Genomic DNA, 25,945 nt, shown 5'->3' on the forward strand with positions numbered 1-25,945 from the left:
CCCTGTAGTTTGCTGTATTTAAGTCCTTTGGATATAGACCTAGGAGTGGGATAGCTGGGTCAAATGGTGGTTCCATTCCAAGTTTTCCAAGGATTCTCCATACTGCTTTCCATATTGGTGCACCGTCAATGTGTGAGTGTGCCTTTTCCCCCACATCCTTGCCAACACTTATTGTTGTTTATACTCATAATAGCTGCCATTTTGACTGGAGTGAGATAAAATCTTGGAGTATTTTTGATTTGCATTTCTCTAATTGCTAGAGATGTTGAACATGTTTTCATATATTTATTTATTGATTGTATATCATATTCTGAGAAGTGTCCAGTTCCATGGCCCATTTATTGATCGCGTTATTTGGTTTTTTCGTGTTAAGATTTTTGATTCTTTATGTATTCTAGAGATTAGTGCTCTGACGTGCATGTGGTAAGAATTTGTTCCCAATTAGTAGGCTCTCTGTTCACCTCACTGATTGTTTCTTTTGCTGAGAAGAAGCTTTTTAGTTTGAATCCATCTCATTTATTGATTCTTGATATTAATTCTTGTGCTATAGAATTCTTATTAAGGAAGTTGGGGCCTAATCCGACATGATGGAGATTTGGGCCTACTTTTTCTTCTAATAGACGCAGTATCTCTGGTTTAATTCCTAGATCCTTGATCCACTTTGAGTGGATGAAATTGCACTGAGGCAGAATGGAGATAAGCATGATGTACAAGAATCTGTCATTATGTTGATAGTTATATAATTTTGATATTATCTATTTTAGGAATTTCCTATTGAACATGTAAATAACCTAAAAACTCTGAACAAAAAATCTTTAAGATTTAGAACTTTGATGACTTGGAGAAATTATTTTGTGCTTGTAGTGAAAATCTATGAAATCATATTTTTTTCTGGTTGGGAAATATCTCCTTAAAGTTTATCTTAATAAGATGATCATATTCTGCAATAAGTGATAATTACCTTAATAATATGGTTTACAAGGTATGTTGGTAGCATCATCTAATGAAGTTGAACCTATGGAACAGTTTTCAAAATTGTCACAAGAGCAGCATCGGATTCAGCACAACAATGATTATTCGTACCCTAAGTGGTTTATACCAAATACACTAAAATATTATGTACTTTTACATGATGTAAGCGCAGGAGATGAACAGAGGTAAGTTTTATTTTTAATTTTTTTCTTATTTAATGATTTAACATTAATTTGGACATGGCTTGTTTAAGTTTTGGATTTATTTTTTACATAAAAAGTAAAAATTTGTTGTAGTGTAAATTTATTAATAATAGAATTAGTTTTATCTTTTTTTCTGGAGTTACATCCAACAATTGAATCATTTAATGTAGCTTTCATATATTTACCCAAACTCTCTTCAAGAGCTATCTCTTACATAGTCTTTGTATATAAAACACTTGAGGTTCTATACCAGTAGACCTTAATTGTTATTGCTTACATTATGTAAAATTATTTCTCATTTCTTTTCCCTGTCCCAGTTTTGCCTTTAACTTTTCACTGCCTGCTACTTATAGGCACCTCGGTTTTCACTGTTTCCTTTCTTGTCCAGCCTTGGTTTTCTTCACATTCTCAAAAACATCCAAACAGCCAGGTGTGGTGGCGCACACCTGTAATCCCAGTGACTTGGGAGGCTGAGATAGGAGGATCACAAGTTCGAGGCCAGCCTCAGCAATTTAGTGAGACCCTCAACATCTTGTGGAGACTGTGTCTCAAAATAAAACATTAAAAGGACTGGGAATGTAGCTCATTGATAAAGTGCCTCTGGGTTCAGTCCTCAATACCAAAAAACAAAACAACAACAACAAAAAAAACCAAGCCTTTTTTTTATGTTTCCTTTAGTATTCGTTATTAGCGATTTGCAGTAATACTTTTACCTCTGGGATTCATGAGTCAGTTGTATTAAAAAAAATTCTTGAAAAATAAATATTAAAAGCAGTTTATTATTCTTTTATTTGTAGTTTATTTTGGTCTTTTTCAAGGTGTGGATCAAATTAATCTGTTGTTTTATTATTCCAATGTAAGTGCTGTACCACTAAGCCATGTCCCCAGCCCCTGTTATTCTGATACTTCGGTACCATTTAGGATATCTAATTTTATAATAATTTCTTACCTGTGTTATGAGCACAAACCATTATTCATTGGGTGCTGGGTATTGAACCTCGATCTTGGGTATGCTAAGCACATGTTTTACACTGGGCTACATCCTTTGCCTCATTTTTAAAATAAATTAAAATAAATTAAACTCAATAGAACCACAGAATTACTTTGAGGTTTGTCTTTAGAATTTTTGGAAATGTCTGTAGCCTTATTGGATAAAGAATACTATTTAAATAGTAATAATTTGAACTGTCTATTAAAATTAGTTTCTATGAGTTCTTTAGGGTTTATATCTTATGTATTAAATGGTGGTTATGAGGATATTTAAGTAGTAATTGAAATAATTAGATCAGTGGTTTTATTTTTAGTGGTATCATTGGTACAGTGAGCTGGAGTTTGATTTATTGAACTTGAGTATGTGTATACATATTTTTATATTTATATAATTTTTAATTAATTTTATTAATTTAGACTTTATAGAGTATGATATGATTTAGTTGTTTGCTCGACTTGTTTTGTGTAATATCAGCATTTGCAGTTGAATAATTCAGGTGTTTTTTTTTTGGTTCCACTCCCAAGTTAGCTGATTGACTGAAAAACACCCATTTTAACTGGTTTAGCCTTGTGAACCCAAAAGTTCATTTCTCATAGTTTGTACTATTTGCTTCTTAGGCCATTTTATAATTTGAATTGAATTATCTTCCCTGTGAGAGCAACCTAGTACACTAGTATATTTAGTATATTATTTTTTTTTAAGGTATGTAATCAGAATTTATTTTGTTGCACCTGAGAAACAGCTCATGGATTCATCTGCTATAAATTTTGTAAGAAAAATAGGTGGATTTTATGTAATAAATGCCTTGTTTTCTTCTACTTCTTCTGAACTCTGTCCTGTTTTGTAATATTTTGGAGGTCGATCCTCCCCCCTCGCTACTGCCCCTGCTGGATTGAACCCGGGCAGTTCACCTCTGAACTCCATCCTCAATCCTTTTAATTCTTTATTTTGAGGTAGGATCTTGCTAAATTGCTGAGGTTGACCTCAAATTTGTGATCCTCCTGATTTAGCCTCCCTTAAGTAGTAGAGATTATAGGCATGTGCCACTGTGCGCAGCTAATTTTCTATGTTAGCACTTTGGTTTGTTGAAAAATGTTCTCTAAGAATTCCTTCAGGTGCTGGTTTATGAGTTTAAGCTGGGTTGGTAAATGATAGTGTGTATTGTCTAATAGAAAGCTCAGAGGTGGATTCCTGTAAGGAAATTCTTTTTTTTTTTTTTTTTTTTTTTTTTAGTTTCCCCAAACTAGTTTGATTACCTAGATTTTCTTTTGAGTAACAGGAATATGTTTCTTTTGGATAACAGATTTTTTTACTCCATGGAACCTACTTTGGTAACTCCACTTTACTATTTAATCCTAATTTTGTTTTGCCTTTTTTTGAGTATTATTTTTATATTAAGATCTTTTATCTAAAGTCTGCTCCCCAATTACTATGATGCTCTTTCTTTTTTTCTTAAATTTTTTAATTTTTTTTTAAATTTCAGAGCTGAATTAATTTATGAAGAAATGAAACAGAAATATGGAACTCAGGGTTGCTATTTGCTTAAAATTAATTCTCGAACGTCAAATCGAGCATCAGATGAACAGATACCAGATCCTTGGAGTCAGTATCTCCAGAAAAGTAGTATTCAAAACCAGGTATATGTAAAACAACAACAACAACAACAACAATAATAATGAAGCAAACCACAAAAGTTGTATTTCAGTTTTATGACATAATAGTATGAATGTAGGATTTTTTTATGTTTTTTTTTTTAAACTGGTACAGTTACTAATATTTATTTCGTGGAATCTGGCTATCTGCTGTGAGCTTTTAAATCAGATTCAAGAGTTCATAACCCAATTGAGTCAAATGTATGAAAGATGATATATCATGAGCTCTGTAATGTTTTGAACAATCAATTAAAAAAAATCAGATTCAAAAGCTGTTTTTAACCAACTGCAACTCTTCTCAGGTGTATAATAGTGTTAATTGCTCTTTTTTCTGAAAAGATTAAAAATGAATTACACAATGAAAACTGAATTAGATTGGCTAGACACGAATATAATAGAATTTTTTACTTGTCCAGTAAATTTATTGTAAATGCTCACAGTTATTATCCACATGCTCTGGGGTTGCTGTCTACATTTTCAACATGATGTTCTTTTGGATTTTGGAGCTCATGCCTTTCAGTTGGGTGGGCTTTTCCTTCTAAGCTTTCCTTTGGTTTCATTTTCTTCTGAATTTTTAGGAAGTGTTATTTTTCTTCCCTCACTCCTTTCTTAATCTGTAGTCCTGGACTTAATTAATTGTCTTTTGACCAAAGTGGGTAGGAGTAAGGTTTTAAGTGTTTTCAAACATCTAAGTTTACAGTTGTATGCCCTTGGTAATAGGGAAATGCAAGTTCCTTTGCTTAGGTAGATAATCAAAATTTTTTTTGTTGTTGTTTAGGAAAATAAGCTGTATTTTGTGCTCTTTATGTGACATTATTTTAAAGACATCAATTATAAAATGAAGTATTGATCTTCTAATTGAGTATTGATCTTCTAATTGGATATTGTTTAAAGATTTATTTAAGTTGTTTATATAATATGAAATTTTTAGTCTAGACATTGTGCTATTCCAATATTTCACTCATTTAAATATTGAAATATTTGCTAACCTTCTTTGAGATACGTTGGGGAAAATTCTTTAGGCAAAAAAGAACCAGTTGTATGTTAACAAGTTTTGAGTTTTAAAAATAGCCTTTCAGGGCCATCCTCAGAATAGAAACAATACTGAAAGTTTTGATTTAGAGTTTAGCCATGTAAAGGGAAATGTAAATCAAGTTGTCCTGTTTGAGAACTTTTAATGGAAGACATAGATATCAATCTCCGATCCATGTTATAGTTTCCTTTAAATCTATGAAGTACTGATAGCACTTGCTATCTCCTTAAGTAACCAGTTGTATTTCAGAACAGCTTGAAGTTGAGGGTCATCCTAACATTTTCACTGTTTATTCACATTGGTCCTTTTGTGGGGGGCATATCAGTTTTTCATTGTCAGCTTTCAAAATGTAGAAGGATAGCTCTCTGTCCCCTTTTATATTTTTCTAGACTAACTATACTCAGTTTTTTGGTCTTTCACAAGAGGTTGTTTCAGATAGTTTCCTTAAGAAATTATAGTTTACATATTTTCCTCAAAGTGTGGCACTCAGAATAATTTCGTATTTACTGTTCTCATGGAGTAGCTTGTGTATTTTAATTTTTCTTTGTTGACTGAGAAAGCAGTGCCTTTGTACCAGTGAACTTTGTACCAGTGTACTTTGCATTTGATATTTTTTCAAAACACTTGAATATATTCATAATCCACTCAAACATGCTAGCACTGTGAACATGACTTAGGAGATTTTATACTCCTTTGTCTTTTTGCCCCCTGACTCTAGTAGTACATTCCTTGCCATCATTCCTTTAGATTCATAGACATTTGTATATACCTATATATAATATCTGTGTATATTCATATGTATATATATGTATATATCACATGTAAATAAATTGAGATAGAGGTCATTTAAATTCAGAAGAATTAGACTAGTAAATTGAGTGGTGAAAAATTTAAAACTTTATCAGAAATGCCTTTATGGCTGTCACATCCCAACTACCTTTCTTTCAAATTCTACTCATCAGATATTCCAAGAAACCTTCTCTCACCACTTCTGGGCTTGTTCATACTGTGTATTCAAAATCTCCACCATCCACCCCCACCCCATCCTGGACTGTTACTTAATTCTTAATTAAGGAGTTAAGTGGATTGGAGTGTTAGAATAAAATACATAAGGCTGGGTATGGTGGTGCATGCCTGTAATCACAGCTACTTGAGGGGATCACAAGTTCAAGGCCAGCCTGGGCAACTGTTTCAAAATAAAACAAAAATAGAGTTGAGGAATGTAGCTCAGTGGTAGGATAGTTGTCCAGCTTGATTGAGGTCCTGGGATCAATTCCCAGTCCTGCAAAAACAAACAAACAACAACGACAAAAGAACATGGAAGAAGGTAGAAATTTAGAGGACTAGAAGAAAAGACTATCATTAGCAGAGTAATCATACTTGTTGATGAATTTGGTGGTATCTTAAACATGATAAAATGATTGTTAATGCTGTTTTATTTTATTTTGCTAGGAATCATATGAAGATGGCCCTTGTACTATAACTTCAAATAAAAATTCTGATAGTAACTTGCTTTCATTGGATGGATTAGATAACGAAGTCAAAGGTCTTGATATACTTTCTCTGAATTCTCTTTTGATAGAAAACATAATGTTGTCAAAGCATGCTAACCTTTATAGATAAAAGATGGGGAAATTTTTGTAAAACAAAAAGATAATGAGCAGGTTAGCTTTTCTTCTGAAGTGTTTATTGAATCCTTTGAGTTTGATTTTTGACCTTTAAAGTTTGTTTTATAAGAATAATATATCAGTTTTTTTTAAAAAAATATTCGTGGAAAGCAAGGGAAGATGTGATGTATGACATTAATTATTTCCCCAATTTAAATGATTTTGAGAGCTGTATTTCTGTATTTTTAATTACAGTTTTGGTAATAATAGCTCTAAATATTTTTTGTTGTAATTTTTCTTATGGCTTAGTTGTGATATTTTAAAATAATTCTTTATATTAATTTAAAACTATTTTTCTTTATTTCCCAATTTATCTGAATTCTTAAATTTCTATTATATGTAGCAAGTATAAGCTCAAACCCTTTAAATGTAGGGGTGAAAATGTTAACGATTAACGATTAAATGTTAATCTTAGACATCTAAGGTGTATGGAGAGATTGTAGGGTTCCAGTTTTCTGTTTTTCTTTTTTTTTCCTTTTTTAAGTTTAGTAGAGTGGGGTAGTAGTTTTCCCATTTTCTCTTGCATTCTGAGAGTAAAAGAAAGATTTTTTTTTTTTTCAGTAGATGGCTTACCAAATAACTTTAGAGCTCACCCACTTCAGTTGGACCAATCCAGTGACCCTTCTAACAGCATTGATGGCCCAGATCATGTAAAATCTGCTTCATCATTACATGAAACAAAGAAAGCAAATACTGGAATAATTCATGGTGCATGTTTAACACTTACCGATCATGATAGAATTCGACAATTTATACAAGAGTTTACATTTCGGGGCCTTTTGCCACATATAGAGAAAACAATTCGGCAATTAAATGATCAGGTAACACTTAACTTTTTGGATTTTATTTTTCAAATTTAAGTAAATACTAAAGAATGTAATATAAATTATTTAAAGAATTTTAAGATTTTTGTTTTGCAGCAGGCCATTGTTAGGACTTACTGAAATTACTATCAGTGATGAAGCTCTATTCAGTCCTAGAAGAAACTTATTCATTTTCAGTTTTTTACCAGCATATTAGTTTGTGTGTGTGGTCCTGAGAACTGAACCCAGGGCCTCATTTGTGCTAGGCAAATGCTCTACCACTGAGCTACATTCCTAGCTCTTTAGGTAGTTTTTAAAGAAAAAAATCAGTGTTATTATAATCATTGTTTACCCACTACTAAAACTTTTTAAAGGTTATTTAAAAATTTTTTTGTATGTAAACAAAAAATATTAAATCCTTCTTATTTGTCAACATATTTAATCTTTTTTCTTAGCTAATATCAAGAAAAGGTTTGAGTCGATCTTTATTTTCTGCAACTAAAAAATGGTTTAGTGGCAGTAAAGTTCCAGAAAAGAGCATTAATGAGCTGAAAAATACATCTGGGTTGCTGTGAGTAAAATATTGCTGTTTTAAATCTTTCCTGTTTTTTGTTTTAACTTTGTCTAGTGTTTGATTATGTGTTGTCATGCAAACAATAACTACCTTCATAGTTTCTTAGTTTCATAACGTCAAACATTCAGGTAGATAAGAGCAGTGACTGTAAGTTAGTTATTTAATTTTAAAAAATATGTAATTTGGACATCTAAAAATAAACTCTAAAGATAACTGGGAAAGTCACTTTGTTTTGAGACTGTTTCCCTATTTGCATGAAGATGGAATTAGATTAGATATTCGTTAATAACCCTTTTGTATCTTAAAGGTTGTAGTCTATGATTCTAACACATGGCACATATTTTATAAATTTTGTTTTATAAAAAAATCTTGTTTTAAGGGAGAATAAAATTAATCTATTTGGATTTTAATTATTTTTCCTGATGTAATTCCTGGAATTAACCATTTTATTCACTTTATAACTTTATCATGGAGAAAATACTTGTCTGCTGTTAAGAAATTCCCACAGTTATAAATTAAATAAAGTAACTTTTTGTTTCCAAATAGTTCTGAAACTTGACACTCTTCTTGGGGGAAGAATTCTTGTTAAAGAGGATCAGTTTTCTTCATATTCTGGATAGTTGAATAGCTTGTTATACATTTTATATTTAATGGAGTTGAGCGTAATAAATTATATATATATATATATATATATATATATATATATATATATATTTTTTTTTTTTTTTTTTTTTTTTTTTTTTTTACTTATTGTATATACAGGTATCCACCTGAAGCACCAGAACTTCAAATCAGGAAAATGGCTGACTTATGTTTTTTGGTGCAACATTATGATTTGGCTTACAGTTGCTATCATACTGCAAAGAAGGATTTTCTTAATGATCAAGCAATGCTTTATGCAGCTGGTGCCTTGGTTGGTATTTATTTTTTTATTTTTGCTTTGTGGGGAATTTAACCCAGGGCCTCATACATGTTAGACAAGTGCTTTACCACTGAGCTACATCTCCAGCCCTTGTTTGCATTTTAAGAAAATAAAAACTAAATGCCTATATTTTGATGTATACAGACTTCCTCTCCAGAGAAGTACACCTCAAGCCTTGCATAGCATTGGGCTCAGTGCAGACTACACTTTTTCCCATGTTCACCCTACATAGTAGTTTTGCCTGTTAGGAGGTCCTTTTCTTTGTTTCCATCTCTGCCAGGATTTACATGTTGGTATTTTTTATATTCCCTAAGATAACCTCCAGTCATACTAAGCTGCCTTTCTAGATTATGTAGGTCACCCTCCAACATGCCATTAAATAATTTTGTTAGTGCTTTGATTACACAGATGAATAGGCCTCAGAAGGACTGTCCTAACCATTTTTTTCTGAGGTTTATTACTCTTAGGGCAGCTTGTACAACCCCAGTTATTTTCAGGTATGCATATATCATGTTATAGTAGACATGCCTTTATTTTTTACTGCTAATCTATTTCTTTCATATAGCTGCTATCTCTATTTAAATAGCTTAGAGGTAATATTTATCAGATAATAGATAAAATTGGAAAAAAGATGCAGTCATACGTTGCACAACAAGGTTTAAATGGACTATGTTGGTGTCATATAAGCATATTGCTTTAAAAAATTATACCACCTAGTAATATTGTAAACCCATTATTCTGTCCATACTACAAGGAAACACGTGAGTGCAATTTCTCCAAACGTATCCTTGCCGTTAAATGATGCATGACTATATTGTCTTTGTATAATTCCATCATTGGTCTATTCTGTGCTCTTGGAAAAACTGGGAGGAGGTGTACCTGAAATCTTAAGCTAAGTTCACTTGATGTTTTATTTACACCAAGAACCAAAGTTAACTAGGTCTTCTTGGAAATCTCATTTAAATATTTAATTAAAGACTTGAATTTGACTGGAGAATTTTAAGATGAAAGCATATAAATATATTTTTTGAGTCTGCTTTAAGCTATGCAATTTATTTATATGTACAATAAGAAATTCTAACAAATTTCATTCTAAGTTTTAGCTTCCTGAATGTTAAATTATAAGACTTTTTCTCCTTTTGAAATAGTATACATTTTGTCTTTTCCCTTAGGAAATGGCAGCAGTGTCAGCTTTTCTTCAACCAGGAGCACCCAGGCCATACCCTGCTCATTACATGGATACAGCAATTCAAACATATAGGGATATCTGCAGGTAGGTGACTATAATATTTATATTTTGCCCATTTAGAGGTAAGTTTAACAGTTTTTTAAAAAATTTATATTTCGACATTTATATTTCTAAATTTTTTTTCTTTTTTTTTTTTAGAGAGAGAGAGAGAGAGAGAATTTTTTAATATTTATTTTTTAGTTTTCGGCGGACACAACATCTTTGTATGTGGTGCTGAGGATCGAACCTGGGCAGCACGCATGCCAGGCAAGCGCACTACCGCTTGAGCCACATCCCCAGCCCCTATATTTTTAATTATAAATAGTTCTTTTTGTTTTTCATGCTTTAGACTCTCAAGTTAATGTAGTGAGACAAATTGAGGTGAAAAAAATTAATATTTTATTACTACGTCTTTCTTATTTGGTTTTGATTAGGAATGTTTAGCTTATGTTATATTGAGGGTGCATTATATTGTAGGGACATTTCTGAACATACCTACTATTTAGCCAGGAATTAGCTATTTTGAATTTTCCTTATTAATTAAGAGTTAAGTAACAGTCCAGGGTAGGGTAGAGGTGGGTGGTGGAGATGAAAAATATTTTGAATGCACAGTACTATTAAAAGTATTTTGAATACACAGTATTATTAGAAGGAGATTATGAACAAGCTCAAAAGTGGTGAGAGGAGGTTTCTTGGGATATTTGATGAGTAGAATTTGAAAGAAAGGTAGTTGGGATGTGATAGCCATAAAGGCATGTCTGGAATTGTGATTTTTAGAAATAATGTTGTGGTTACATCATTATTAGTGAAAGGATATAGATCTCTGTCTAGGTCAAAGCAATTATATATTTGGAAAGTGTTGACTGATAAATTTGGAACAAGGGTTTGATATAAATTAGTGTGAGGAGGGGTTATCATTTATAATGATTATTCTTAAGCTGTAATTAAGATGTATATAGTAGTAAATGGGAGATTGAGTAGAGCCTTGACATTATAAAAGTTATTTTTCAGAATGATCAATCTGACATTTTTTTTTCCCTTGTAGTGCTGGGGATCAAACCCAGGGCCTTGCTTGCTCATTTTAGGCAAACATTCTACAACTGAGCTACACTCCAACTCCTTTATTTTTCTATTGTAGAATGGATGCATTGGGGAAGAAAGAGATACGAAAGCCATTTTGAGTCCTATAATGTTTATCACTTAGAAGTAGTAATTGTAATAGCAATATGTGTACAATATAGCAACATTCCTATTTTTTAAAAGTTAATGTTTAATTGAGTGATTGGTACCTCCGCTCACTATGTCCAAGTAATTTACACTTCATTTAATCATTAAAACAAACCTATAACATGGTAGGTGGTATTATTTCTGCTTTATAAACAAGGAAATGGAAACTTCAAAAATTTAATTTACCCAAGGGTATAAAGCTAATAAGTGGTAGAACCACTATCAAATCCTACCTTTTATACATTATAATCTATTCAATAACATATTAAGAGATTTTAGCAGAAGATATTGTAGCCCTGTGAAAAAGGAACTACTAAAAGGGATTGAGAGGAGAGATTCTAAAGGCAGAACTAGTACAGTGAAATCAGAATAGTACCAGAGAAATCAGAATAGTGAAAGTTTCAAGAAGTTTGAATATTTGTTCTCTGAAAAGATCTTCCTTGTCTTTATGAAGTATAGAACTTGTGGAGATATGCAGGTAGAATGCCTCAAAAGAAAAGACTGTGTAGTGACCTAGATAAATGTTGGTAATCCTTTCCACAACAGACTATATGTGTTTCTGAATCCCTATATACTGTTATGCATTATTTACCTTATAATCCTCATTCTAAATTGTCATAATTGATAAGATTTGTCAGCAGTTTAGTAGTTGGGATAAATTAGAAACATTGTATCAATTACATGTAGCAATTTTAAGAAGCTCCCTGATCTTGGAAATATTAAAATGTAAATAAATTTTCTTCAAATACAGTCAGCACAATATTTAGCCCTCTTAGAATTGCCTCTTATGAATGCCCTCTTAGAATTCTGTGTTCTACTTTTGAATTGATGAGATTCTATTTCTCTTATAAGACTTTTGTTGAATTTTTTCTTTTGGCTACTGGGGATTAAACCCAGGGTAAAAGCATGTGCTGGTGCACACCTATAATCCCAGTGTTTCGGGATGTTGAGGCAGGAGGATCGCTAGTTCAAAGCCAGCCTCAGCAACAGCAAGGTGCTAAGCAACTAAAACCCTGTCTCTAAATAAAATACAAAATAGGGCTGGGGACATGGGCTCAGTGGTCGAGTTCCCCTAGTTCAATTCTCAGTACCTTCCTCCCCCCAAAAAGGCATGTGCTGTATTACTGAGGTATACCCCCCCACCCTTAATTTTTTTTTCTTTCATGAAGCCATCCTTCTCTCTCCTCAAAACACAATAAAAATCAGTTATTGACTGTTTATTCTCTTTTGTATCAGTTTCTACTTTTAATATAGAATTGTGTCCTAGAAATATTTGAATTCTCAGCCTTCACTCTGCTGATACGATGTTTTGTTTTGCTTTTTGTGTGTGTGTGCAAATTAAAAAAAATTGCTTGAATTGACAGATTATTTTAATAAAGTCCTGGACTTGTAGCCATTGGCAAAATGAGTAAGGAATAAAAAAATAAATAAAAATAATAGTGTTAAGACCTGAGAGATTTTATAAAATTTATTTAAGGAAAGTAAGTATTATATATGAACAATACTGGTAAATAGAAATTAAGTCTTTTTTACTCATTAATAATCTTAGGTATTTATAAATTCTAACCCTACATATAAAAAATATGTTTTGTAGAAAGTTTATGACAGATCACCACAAATAATTTGAGACTAATATATTTTATTCTAAAAATATTGTTCACAGTGGCATTCCATAGTGGGTTTGAGTTAATAAGCTTTGGTTGTTATTTTAAAGTCAAGTAAAATTCTGATATAAGGAATAGAAGTTAAAAGAAAAATCTTTTGCTGATATTTTCCAAAGAAGGATTCAATCTTGTCATTTCACAGAAGAAATGTTTTCATTTAGTTTATTGTTTTTGAAAATGAATAATCTAATTCTGGATTTCTGATATAGAAGTCCACAAAGAAAAACCAACTGATTAGGTATTTTTACCAAAAAAAAAAAAAAAGTTTGACTCGCATCACTCAGGCAACTCTGGTCCTTCGCTGTCTCCAGTTTAAACACATTACAGTGGTAACTACCATAGGGAAAATGTCTAAATAGTCCTATAAGTAGCCAGTAAATGAAACAAAAGTAACTAGAGTTTGCAGTGAGAACCAAAAAAAAAAAAAAAAAAAAAAAAAAAATACCCCAAAACAACAACAACAACAACAACAAAAAATATTGTTGACATGCTTATATTCTTTTGTGTTCAAATCAGTTTATGTTAACTGGCTATTCGTTCATAGTTACCAAGTTAATTCTAGCTTTTTTACACTCAGGAATGGTAATTTTGCATTGTATTCTTACTACAAAAATTTGTGATTAATAAAAGTTAGGTGAGTTATGGGAATTCTCTGTATTTTTTTTTTTTTAACACTTTTTTGATATGTGGGTAATAAGGATGTAGACTGTTTTTACTCAAAGTCTATAATTGTAATCTTTTGCTGAATATATGTTAACTTTGATGTGCTAAGGTATTGTTATTGTTGATAATATTTCTCTCATTTATTTTTCTTTAGGAATATGGTATTGGCTGAAAGATGTGTATTGCTTAGTGCCGAAATTCTAAAAAGCCAAAGCAAATATTCAGAAGCTGCAGCTCTCTTAATACGGTTGACTAGTGAGGTACTGAAACTGTGTAACATTTGATTTAATATACATTATTTTGTAAGCATGTATCTTTTTTCATGAGAAGGTGTACAAAACATAAAATTAGGAGCAGCATCCCTTTGGGATTTATAACATAGCTTTTTAAGTTATTTGTTGAATTAATTTTAAGTATAATTTTTATAAATTGAATTTATTTTATTTAGACATTTTAACTCCACACTGTATTATTATTAACCACAAATATGTATTGGGCATCTCCTATGACTTAGGTTCTATCTTATATGTAATGGTTTTTGAAACAACATGTATTTGCATCATTCCTCAACTTTAAAACAATGGCCACTGATGAATTTTCAATCTTGTTTACGATTAGTATGAATTTTTTTTTGGTACTGGGGATTGAACCCAGGGGCGTTTCACTACGGAACCACATTCCCAGGCCTTTTTATTTTTTATTTTGAAACAGGGTCTCACTGAGTTGCTTAGGGCCTCACTAAGTTGCCGAGGCTGGCTTGGAACTTGTGATCCTCCTACCTCAGCCTCTTGAATCGCTGGGATTATAGGCATGTGCCACCGCACCCGGCTAGTATGAACTTTTAAAGAAAATCATCTTAATCGTTTAAAAAATTTTATTATGAATATTTCAAAACTGAGAAATGTAACCCATTTATAGTTGCTATTGAAGGTTATACAATAGAATTATTGAATTGCTTTCACCATAGATGTGTAAAAACGGTAGTATTCTTTCGTAAGTATGGTTAAAGACATTTTGTAGAATACTCAAGAACAAAGGAACATAATCAAATATGTATTTTACCCCTTAAATTATCACTGTTCTGTTTTCACTCTATACAGTTTTAGGACACTCTTGTTCACAGTTGTGATTTTCACACTCAACCTATTCCAAATCCTGACTTCTTGAATTTTAGATTAGTTTGGCCACTTTAAAAATGACATATCTACTTAAATGTTTTCAAGATATCTTAAGTTAAAATATCAAGAAATTCAATTTTTTTTTTTTTTTTTTTGTGTGTGTGTTTGTGTGTGTTTTGATGCAGAACTGGGAACAGAACCCAGGGCCTCATGTAGGCTTGCAGTCTAGGTCAATACTTTACCAGTGAACTATCATCTCAGCCCTAAATTTGAAATTTCACATCTGATGTTATCACCAGCAAACTCTGTTTGTTCTAACAGAAACTGCTTGAAGTACTCCTGTATTCATGCTTCCTGTTAGTAACACAGTGGTGTGTGTGTGTGTGTGTGGGGGGGGTGTGTTTCATTTTTTTAAATATATTTTTGATTTTATCTCAAAATGGTTTACTAATCTCCTAGTCTCCCAAGTCCTAGTTCTCATCCTTAATATCTTTTATCTGGACTAGGACTTTTTTCCTTTTGCTTTACTAAATTTACTTGTTCTTCATTAGTCCTTTATTAGTCATGTCTTTCAGATAGTCTTTCCCACTACCGTAGGTCTCCTTTCTGCTCTCTCACATAGTGCTATAAATCTTGACTTGTTCTGTTGTATTATATTGGAAGTTATATCTAAGATGTTAGCTGCTTGACTGCAAGGAATTGGTCTTCCCTCTATATTTTTATCCCTGGTAACTAACACTTGTCTTGACACATGGTACTCTACAAATGTTTGTTGACCTGAATTAGTAAGTTCTTTCTAAGAAGAGGGGTTTGAATGTGTTGCTGTGTTTTTCACACTAGAGATATCAGTGAATATAAAAATTAATGGTCCAGGAGCTTGAATAGAATTTTTTTTTTTTTTGCTTAAATGTTTTTAATTACCTTTCTACCTGCATATGTGAATAAAATTTCTTTTTTTTGGTACCGGGGCTTGAATTCAGGGTTACTTGACCACTGAGCCATGCCCCCAGTCCTTTTTTGTATTTTATTTAGAGACAGTGTCTTACTGAGTTGCTTATTAGTGCCTCTCCATTGCTGAAGCTGGCTTTGAACTCATGATTCTCCTAAGTCTCTTGAGCCACTGGGATTATAGGCGTGCTCCACTGTGCCCTGCTAAATAAAATTTCTTTAGAGTAAATTCTTCTGCTTGCATTTTAGCCTTGTTATTTTCTGTTGTTCTTTTCAACTCTTGTTTTCAATTTTCTTTCTCAAGTCCATTTGATTTATTTTGTCATGAAAGTCTAGAAAATGTATCACTGTCATTTACTGCTGTAGGGTAGTGGGTGGGAGCAGGTACTTTGAATTTTGCCAGAAGTTGTGATTTACAGTGGCTTGTTCTGCTATAGTTCTCATATTTTTTTGTGACAAAAATAAAGATTACTAGGCATAATGTGTATAAAATTAATATTAAATCTTAACTAGTAATTTATGTAATGGCACACTTTGCTATCTGTGTGTATTTTATTAACTAGAAATTATTAACTAGAAATTTTTTATTAACATGAAAAACATACTTGTCTCAAGAATAGAGAATATAATCATATACTGTTGATATAATTGAATTGCGTTCCCTAAATTTTTGCCAGTACCAATTGACAGCTATAACACTGGGTGAAAAAGTTGTGCTTTGAGTTGATTTTTTTAGAACTGCAAATTTATGGACAGATTATTGTTTTATGCTTTGGGATTCTCAGAATGGCAGTGCACAGCCTAGTCTAATGGGGGAAAAAAATATCACGTTTACCACTATGTAGCATAATATATCTAAATTTGGTATTTTGAGACATTCTTACTTAAGTGTTTTTATGTTGAACACTAATCTGGTCTTATAATTCTTTTTATGTGTCACTACATTTAAATATCTTACTTTTTTATGTGTGTGTGGCACTGGGGGATTGAACCCAAGGCTTCACACGTGCCAGGGAAGTGCTTACTGCTAAACTATATATTCTGAACTACATTTAAATATGATAAATCAGTTTTAGACATAGTAATGGAAGTTTTTTTGGGGGGGTGCCGAGGATTGAACTCAGGGGTGCTTGGCCACTGAGTCACATTCCCAGCCCTATTTTGTATTTTATTTAGAGACTGGGTCTCACTGAGTTGCTTAGCACCTCACCATTGCTGAGGTTGGCTTTGAACTAGTGATTCTCCTGTCTCAGTGCCAGGAGACATGGGATTACAGGCATGTGCCACCATGCCTGGCAGAAGTTTTTTTTAAATAAGTTTTTTTTCATCTTGGAAGCAACTGTTCCTGTTGGAAATTGATCAGCTGATAGTACCTTCCCTAGTAACTTCACAATTATGTGAAGAAAAAAAAATCTTAAAATATTAGATCCATTATTTGTTTGAAATTTGATTCTATGCAGTAGCTGCAACAGATGCCTTTATCAACTTTTTTAAATATATTTTTTAGTTGTAGTTGGACACAATACCTTTATTTTTTATTTGTTTTTATTTTTATGTGGTGCTGAGGATTGAACCCCAGCGCCCTCGCACGTGCTAGGTGAGCGCTCTACTACTGAGCCACAGCCTTAGCCCTCAACTGGTTTTATGGAAATATTTATTGAGGTCTTTTTTTTAGTCTCTTTTAAAGTTTGCTATAATAATACCATAGACTAGGTAATTTATAAACAGTATGAATTTATTTGGCTTATGGTTCTGGAAAAAGGGAAGTTCGTGGCACTGGTACCTGGTGAGAGTCTTCCTGCTGCCTCATCCCAAGGTGAAAAGCAGAAAGGCAAGGGAGTTTGGGAGCAAGAGGAAAAGAGAGGGCTGAATTCACTTTCATGACGAATCTAATTTCCCAGTCACCCATACCTGTGATAATGACATTAATTCATTTATAAGACCTCTTGTGGCTGGATGACCATTTATTAGGTTCCACATCATATCACTATTGTAGCAAGTATTAAATTTTCAACATGTGAACTTAAGGAGATGGGGGATACATTCCAATTATAATAAAGTCTATGCTTCAGATTTTTTTTCAATACATATCCTCATATTTTAAGTTACCGTTGCCTTTTCAGATTTTGTTAAAATTATCTCTTGACTGTGGCAAAATTTTCCTACGCTGAAATTCTTGCCAAAATGATATCACAGGTTTCTTTTTCTTAGTTCCTCATATTGCACATATGCTAGTCTTACAGATATGAACTATTTAAAAACTTTATTTTTCAATTCATTCAAAGCCTTCACTTTCTAGATAAAATCATCCTTTGTAAAAGTCCTTTGATTTCTTATCCATCAATATCAACGACAGACTTTTTTTAGGCCCATTTTATCTTTTCAGAACAATGTTTTTACTATTTTGGGTGTCACTGTAAGAGAAGCTAATGAAGACTAGAGCTAAAGTGAGATATGAAAGTAGGGTATTCAGCATTGCAAACTGATTCTTTCTCAGTCAATAGTCTGTTGCATGTTGGAGTCAAAATTTTGTTTCAGCTAAATTAATATCTGATATGAACTTGCAGGTCTCTCTTGAATTGGTTAGTTTTTGAGTGTTAAATTTGAGAATTCTTGGGTTTATTATTGCTAGTTCTCAACTGGATTATATATTAGAATCGTCTAAAAACCATCACGGAAACTGAGGGCATATTCTTTATGTATTTATAATGAACAGGATTCTTGTCTGTCCTACTTTTGCAGTTTAATGAGGCTTTATAGGAAATTAAAAATAGGTATATATATTTATGCTTTCTGTGCACATATTCATATGTTAAGAATAAACATATAGAACTTAAAGAAAAACTGTGAAACTGTTGAAACCTAAACAAAGTTCTGAAATAAAAATGTTAATTAGAGGGAATTACATCTTCTAGATATTAGAATGTATTAATGAGGCTACAGAAGTTAAAACTGTTTATATTTGATAGGAATAGACACATTAATGGTATAGGATTGGAATTTCATACTGCATATGATTTAAGATATCATTTAAAAATTAGTGGAGAGGGCTGGGGATGTGGCTCAAGCGGTAACGATCGCCTGGCATGCGTGCGGCCCGGGTTCGATCCTCAGCACCACATACAAACAAAGATGTTGTGTCTGCTGAAAACTAGAAAATAAATATTAAAATTCTCTCTCTCTCTCTCTTAAAAAAAAAAAAACAATCAGTGGAGAAAGCTAGGTTATTTATAAATGGTATTGTGACATCAGACAAGCTATTTTGGTTGGATTCCTATTTGTTTTTTATATGATAACATATAAAAAAGAAACCAGTGTAATATAGAAGATACACAACACACACACATGTTATTTATCTTGAAGAAAATACTAAGAGAACATTTTTAAAAATCTGGTAGTGATAATATCCTTTCTTAGTTTGATGCAATATCTTGAAACTATAAAAGCAGAAATAGTGTACTTTACTACAAAAGAGTAAACTCTTTCATGTTAAAACTGGGAAATAATATTTGTAAAATGTATGCTAAAAGACTAAAATTGACTAAGTATCCAAAGGGCTGTGACAAATATGAAAATCCATTTACAAAAAGATATTAACAGGCAATGCCAAGGCTCCCTAAATGTATAAAATGATTAATAGCCTTACTATTACAGGAATACATATATAGGAGCAGAGGTGTCATTTTTCTTTTATTGGACAAAAATTTTTAGAAAGAGTTTTTGACTTAGTGAAGTGAAAATGTGAACTCTTGTTGATGAGAGTATATAATGGTACACTTTTTTTGGTAGCAGTTTGACTGCATTGGTCCAAATTTGAAATATATGCATGGCTTTCATTAACTTAGTGGTTCTACTTCCAGAAATCGAACTAGTAAAAATGTTTGAATAATTAATCAAAATGTTTTTATAAAGATACTTATTAATTATGAAATAATAATTGGGGCTATATTAAATTATGGCACATTTATATAATAGAATACAGTGTAGATTTAAAAGACATGAGAGATGTAGATGTTTTGGAAAGATGTCCATGATATTAAGTGAATGAACCCAAATATGTATTAAAAATGTGTAGTTTTAAAAAATATATGTATTAGGCATATACATGTACATATACATATATGGAGAAAGATACACACACACTAAAGCTATGAATAGTTGTTATCTCTGGCAAATGAGATAAAGCATGGGATGGGAAAGAAAGACGTTCATTGTTTTCTTTAAACATTCTTTAGCTGGGCATGGTGGTGCACGCCTGTAATCCCAGCTACTTGGGAGACTGAGGCAGGAGGATCACAAGTTTGAGGCCAGCCTCAGCAACTTAGTGAGGCCTTAAGCAACTTAGTGAGGCCTTAAGCAACTTAGTGAGACCCTGTCTCAAAATAAAAATAAATGAACAGATAGATAAATAAATAAATACAAGCACTGGGCATATGGCTCAGAGGTTAACTGCCACTGGGTTAAATCCCCAGTACCACCCTCACCCCCCTCCCCCAAAAAAAAATCTTTGAAAAAATATATTTTAATAATTCTTTTAAAGTAATGATTTTCCTTAAAATAAAATTTATTCCCAAGATACCCGAAGTCATTCTGATGCAAATTTTTTGTTAAGAATCATTCCTGATTAAGAATCAATTCCTGATTTTTCTACTTAATAGATTGGATATTAATTTCTTAGAGAAATCATCTGATTGTTTAGTTTTTTTGATGAGGGGTTTGAAGTAATAATAGCTGCCAGTTATTGAATACAATCTAGGTGGATTCCTCAAATGTGTTTAAACTCTAATATTTTAGGATTGCTACAGAGCTAGTTTATAATAATGGTCTGTGAACACTTTTTGATGTAACTATAATTTGTTTAAATTATTGCATTTAAAGTCAATGTTTTCTGTTTTCAACTTTCCCTGGGGAAAATAATGGCAGCAGAACACATGGAAGGGCATGGTAAGTTCAGCTTGAGAATAGCTGAAAACCTAGAGAAAGTTTCGGTGAAAATGTTGTTGATACTGAATCAGCAACCTTCAGCACTTTCTCAGTTCTTTATAAAGTGATGACTTATTTAAAAGGTTGTTTTTATATAGTGATTATGTTAATATAGTGTGCAGTTTTTGTAGTCATTGTGTTTGTAAGGGTCAGTTGAAGCAGAAACTGATTTGAGTTGTACTATTTGCTAATGTATGATTGGTAGGTGAAGAGAGACTATTTGGAGATCTTCATGACTTTTTAATGAAAAGCAGTCATTTAACCCTCTCAAATTATAGCAAAAATTGAGGATTCCTTTAAATACAAGAAAACTACAGAGAATAAAATAGTAGATAAGATATTTTGTAATCTGTGCACATTCATTTGTATCTTTTTTTATCTTGGGTTGATAGAAATATGCCATTAGAAGTCACAGACTAATTTCTGGAAGAAATTAGAGTGGTCTAAGTCCATTTTTTCTATGCTTTTGTTATTTTACTTTATATTTAACCAGTATAGCTGTATTAAATTCCCAGTTTCTGCCCCTTTTTTGGGGGGCATTTGGGAAGAGATTACAGTTCTTCAGAGATTTATTACATGGTACATATTATTATCAGGCATCTGCTTACGCAAAGCAAAATAATTCATGGTGAAAGTTTTGGGTTTTGGCTTTTTAAGTGAAATTTGTGCTTTTTGGAAGAAAACAAACAAAATTGATTTGCCCCTTTATCTCTGTCCTCATATATTCTTAAGTTAAGCTTTGAATATGCCATTTGCTAAGAGCGTAAATGCTTGTTTTTTAACCAGTTATCTTTTAATTTTGTGAAACTAACCATTGTTTCTTCTAAACATTCAATAGGATTCTGATCTTCGAAGTGCACTTCTTTTGGAACAGGCAGCACATTGCTTTATAAACATGAAGAGTCCCATGGTTAGAAAATATGCATTTCATATGATATTGGCAGGCCATCGGTTTAGTAAAGCAGGACAGGTGAGTGTATTTTCTTTAAAATGAAAAGGTTCTATTTATTTATTTTAAAACATGTCATTTGTCAATTTTTTATGATTGAAATTAATCGTAAAAGCTGAAATAAAACTTTGTTCTGAATTATTCTGTTGGTAAAAGTATAGCATTTGGGGCTGGACCTACAGTTCAGGGTAGAACACTTGCCTCGAAGGTGTGAGGCCTGGGTTCGATCCTCAGCACCACATAAAAAATAAACAAATAAATAAATAAAGATATCATGTCCATCTACAACTTAAAAAAAAAAAAAGTATGGGTTCGGATTTAGACAAATATGGGCTTAGATCTTATTCTGTTCACAGTTTGACTTTGGCCAAGTTGCTTATCTTCTCTGAACCTGTTATTTTATTTATAAAATTTTGCAATTTTACCCAAATTTTTAATGAGGCTAAATGAAATTGTATATGTTAAGGGCCAGATACACTGTGCATTCAAGAAGGGCTGAATGTTCCCTACTTGAACGTCTGGTCTTCTCTTGTATTTGAGAATGCTTTTAATGGTTATTGACTAAATTTCTAATGTGTAGAGTTCTGTTTCTTGTCTCTCAAAGCATTTGAATTGGAGGGATCTTTATTTATACTGAGAGATTTCTATATCCCTAGTTGGAGCGAGCTTTGCTGGAGGGTGAGCAGCATTGAGATAATGGTTTACTGTAAGTATAAATAGAGATGCGTATTGAATAATAATCTCTATATTACAGGAACCAGAAATTGAACATATACCCATAAAATCAACATGGTGTTGCCTTTTAAGGAGTTTTCCATCTAGGAGAGGGGAATAGGATTTTTAAAAATTTAGTTAATACTGTAAGTTTTTGGTGGTACTGGGGATTGCATTCAGGGACTCACATGTGTTAGGTAAGTGCTCTACCACTGAGTTACATTCTCAGTCTTAATATGTTTTAATGAACATACTTAACATTTTTATAAGTCTTTGCTAACAAAACTTGCCAGTGCTGTAAATGTTATTTCAAAGGTACAAAGAGGGCTGGGATTGTGGCTCAGTGGTAGAGTACTTGCCTAGCATATATGAGGCCCTGAGTTGAATCCTCAGCATCACATAAAAATAAACAAATAAAATTATGTCAATGTACAATTAAAATAAATATATATATATATATATACACACACACACACACACACCTTTATTTAGAAAAGGTGCGAAGAAAGATATTTAAAAATTCCTCTCAATTTTATGTGAAAGTTTTCTCTCTCTTTTTTTTTTTTTTTACTTTGTACTAGGGATTGGACCAGGTTACTTCACCACTGACCTATATACTTAGTCCTTTTTATTTTAATATGGTCTTACTAAGTTGCTGAGACTCTCACTATGTTGTGGAGGCTGGTCTTGAAATTGGAATCATCCCTCCTCAGCCTCCCAAGGTGCTGGAACTACAGGTGTACACAAAAAACTTGGCAAATTCTTCTAATTTTTAGTAAGCAACTTTTTTTTTTTTTTTTTGTACTAGGGATTGAACCAGAGATACTTAACCACTGAATCACATCCTCATCCCCCCTTTTTAAAAAATATTTATTTTTTTAGTTGTAGTTGGATACAATACCTTTATTTTATTTATTTATTTTTATGTGGTACCGAGGATCATACCCAGGTCCTTGCACCTGCTATGCGAGTGCTCTACCATTGAGCCATCATTCTAGCACATCAGCCCTTTTTTATATTTATTTAGAGACCGATCTCACTGAGTTGCTTAGGCCCTTGCTGAATTGCTGAGGTTGGCTTTGAACTTACATTGCTCCTGCCTCAGCCTCCTGAGGTGCTGGGATTACAGGCATGTGCTACCACGCCCAGCAATAAACAACATTTTTATATTGGGTTCCTCCTCTATTTTTGGAGCCTGTGAAAAAGTAGGAAATATGTGAACTTATTGTATTTAAATAAAAAACCTTTAAAATGTTTGCATAAAATTAATTTTATAATAATTGATATACTTTATCAATTAGAATTTCTCAGACTCTAAAGTGGGGAAAAAACATTAAAAACAAACTTATTTTTCATGACCCTACTTCTATAGTAAGTGAAAATGCCTCTGAAACACGTAGTAAGTGAAAATGCTTCTGAAACACATTCTACTGTTTGTCTTTGAAAGTTTTGTATTTTAAAAATGATGAATTAATAATATTAAGCATGTAATCTTTGTTTAGGAAAAAATATGTCTTTTTCTATGTATGTGTCCACTTTTGTGAATATTTTTATTTGTGAGAATGGTAGTGTCATTGGAACTCTAAACAGTTGCTTGTTTTTATCTTCTCAAATTATAGGGTTTGTTGCTTCTAGGAAATGCCTAGCAAGTTAAAATGCTGCATTTGTGTAGGTTGAGATATTTTGCTATGTGACTTTATAATATCTAACTGTAGTTACCTTACCCTGTGGAGTTGATGATTCCAAGTTGTCTGGGTTTGTTGTTTTATGCCACACTGTATACTCCAAACCCAGAAAAACTCTTTCAAAGACAGTCTGTGGAACCTGAGAGTATGACTAGGAATAAGGATCTGCTGGATTAGCCAATATGTGCTCTATTGAAGTTAGAAGACAGAGCACATGGATTACATAATTTTGACTAAGACCATCTTATTTCTGAGAAACACTAACTTTTTCATATTTCCGCTGAAAACCCAGGGTGTGTAGGTAGGCATAAGTGAGGTGGAGAGAAGAGATTACCTAGTAATGCCATTTCTCTTAGTCCTGTTTCCGCTTCAGTGTTCTTCCTGAATTCTTTGTCTTGTTCAAGGACTGTTTATTCTGAGTATTAGCAAGTCCGGGTGTTTAAAATAAAAAAGAGAACTGGCATTATGAAAATTTAGTCAGTGAAAAATGTTTAGGAAAGTGCTGAGGAAGGTGGATATGATTTTTAAGTATAACCTGGACTATTTTACTTTCTGTTTTTACTTTAAAAGATAGATTTTAAGACCGGTGCTGTGGCACACACCTGTAATCCCAGTGGCTTGCAAGGCTGAGGCAGGAGGATCGTGAGTTCAAAGCCAGCCTCAGCAAAAGTGAGGTGCTAAGGAACTCAGTGAAACCCTGTCTCTAAATAAAATGCAAAATAGGGCTGGGGATATGGCTCAGTGGTTGAGTTCCCCTGAGTTCAATCCCCAGTAAATTCCCTGCCTCCTACCAAAAAAATAAAGACAGATTTTAAATCTTTTTTTTTTTAAATATTTATTCTTAAATTTTAGGTGGACACAGTATCTTTATTTTACGTTTATATAGTGTTAAGGATTGAGCCCAGTGTCTCCTGCATGCTAGGCGGGCTCTCTACCACAACCCCAGCTCCAGATTTTAAATCTTTATTTAAAAATTTTAAATCTTTTTAGCTACTTTTCCAAGAAATCTTAAAAAATGCACTTGAAAATGCACTTAGGCATTTTCAGTTGTTTTCTATATCAGTGTTTACAATTGTGTTGCTTTACCAAATGCTCATACAGATTAGCTTGTTTTTTCTCCCAAGAAATATTATTTAAAAATTAGTTTGAAACAATTTCGAACTTAGAAAAAAATTGCAAGTTCAGTTCAGAAATTGTTTATCTGCACCAAATCAAGAAATTGGCAATGATACGGTGCTCCTATCTAATCCTCAGACCCCATTTATGGTTTTTTAAAAATATGTTTTTTAGTTTAGATGAACACAATATCTTTATTTATTTTTATGTGGTGCTGAGGATCAAACCCAGTGCCCCACTCATGCTAGGCAAACGCTCTACCGCTGAGCTACAGCCCTAGCCCCCCCATTCATGTTTTGATCATTGTACCACAAGTATCCTTTACTAAAAGATATAGGATCTTTTGTCCTTTTTTACTCAAAGAATTCCTTAACTTCATGAACTTGTCACTTTTGAAGATCATAGGCCAATTTTGTAGCATGTCCATCAAATTAGGTTTTCCTGGTATTTTTTTTTTTTTCATTAGATTCATTTCAAGTGGGTATCTTTATGGAAATGTCACAAAAGAGACACTATTTTGAATGCTATCAGGTGGCATGTGATTTGGCTTTGATTTCATTAACAATCCAGTCAGTATTTCTTAAAAAGCCCACAAAGACATCTCTGACTATAATTAGTACAAAGTTTATAATTCCAGTTTTGGAAAGCAGTAAATATAAGAGTGTGCTGTGAGCCAGATGCAGTGGCACACACCTATGGGGATTGGCTAACTTCACTTAGCATAATCTGCTCTAATGCCATCCATTTCCCTGCAAATGCCATGATCTTGTTACTTTTTAGTGCTGAGTAATATTCCATTGTGCATAAACGCCACATTTTTTTAATCCATTCAT

General features: G+C 32.6%; 1 protein-coding gene across 6 annotated transcripts in view; it reads left to right on the forward strand.

Moving 5' to 3' along the window:
* Positions 1–25,945, forward strand: part of Trappc8 (trafficking protein particle complex subunit 8) — a 90,114-nt gene that overhangs the window by 16,939 nt on the left and 47,230 nt on the right. For 3 of the 6 annotated variants that reach the window (XM_076836910.2, XM_076836912.2, XM_076836915.2), the window contains 9 exons: positions 983–1,157; positions 3,650–3,803; positions 6,304–6,397; positions 7,080–7,339; positions 7,777–7,892; positions 8,658–8,808; positions 9,990–10,090; positions 13,754–13,859; positions 21,487–21,618. In XM_076836910.2, coding sequence (XP_076693025.1) covers positions 983–1,157; positions 3,650–3,803; positions 6,304–6,397; positions 7,080–7,339; positions 7,777–7,892; positions 8,658–8,808; positions 9,990–10,090; positions 13,754–13,859; positions 21,487–21,618 — 1,289 coding nt within the window. The remainder of the gene's footprint in view (positions 1–982; positions 1,158–3,649; positions 3,804–6,303; positions 6,398–7,079; positions 7,340–7,776; positions 7,893–8,657; positions 8,809–9,989; positions 10,091–13,753; positions 13,860–21,486; positions 21,619–25,945) is intronic. The other 3 variants (XM_076836911.2, XM_076836913.2, XM_076836914.1) reach the window with 2 other exon arrangements.

Source organism: Callospermophilus lateralis, chromosome 17 (assembly GCF_048772815.1).
Source record: "Callospermophilus lateralis isolate mCalLat2 chromosome 17, mCalLat2.hap1, whole genome shotgun sequence".
NCBI lineage: Eukaryota > Metazoa > Chordata > Mammalia > Rodentia > Sciuridae > Callospermophilus > Callospermophilus lateralis.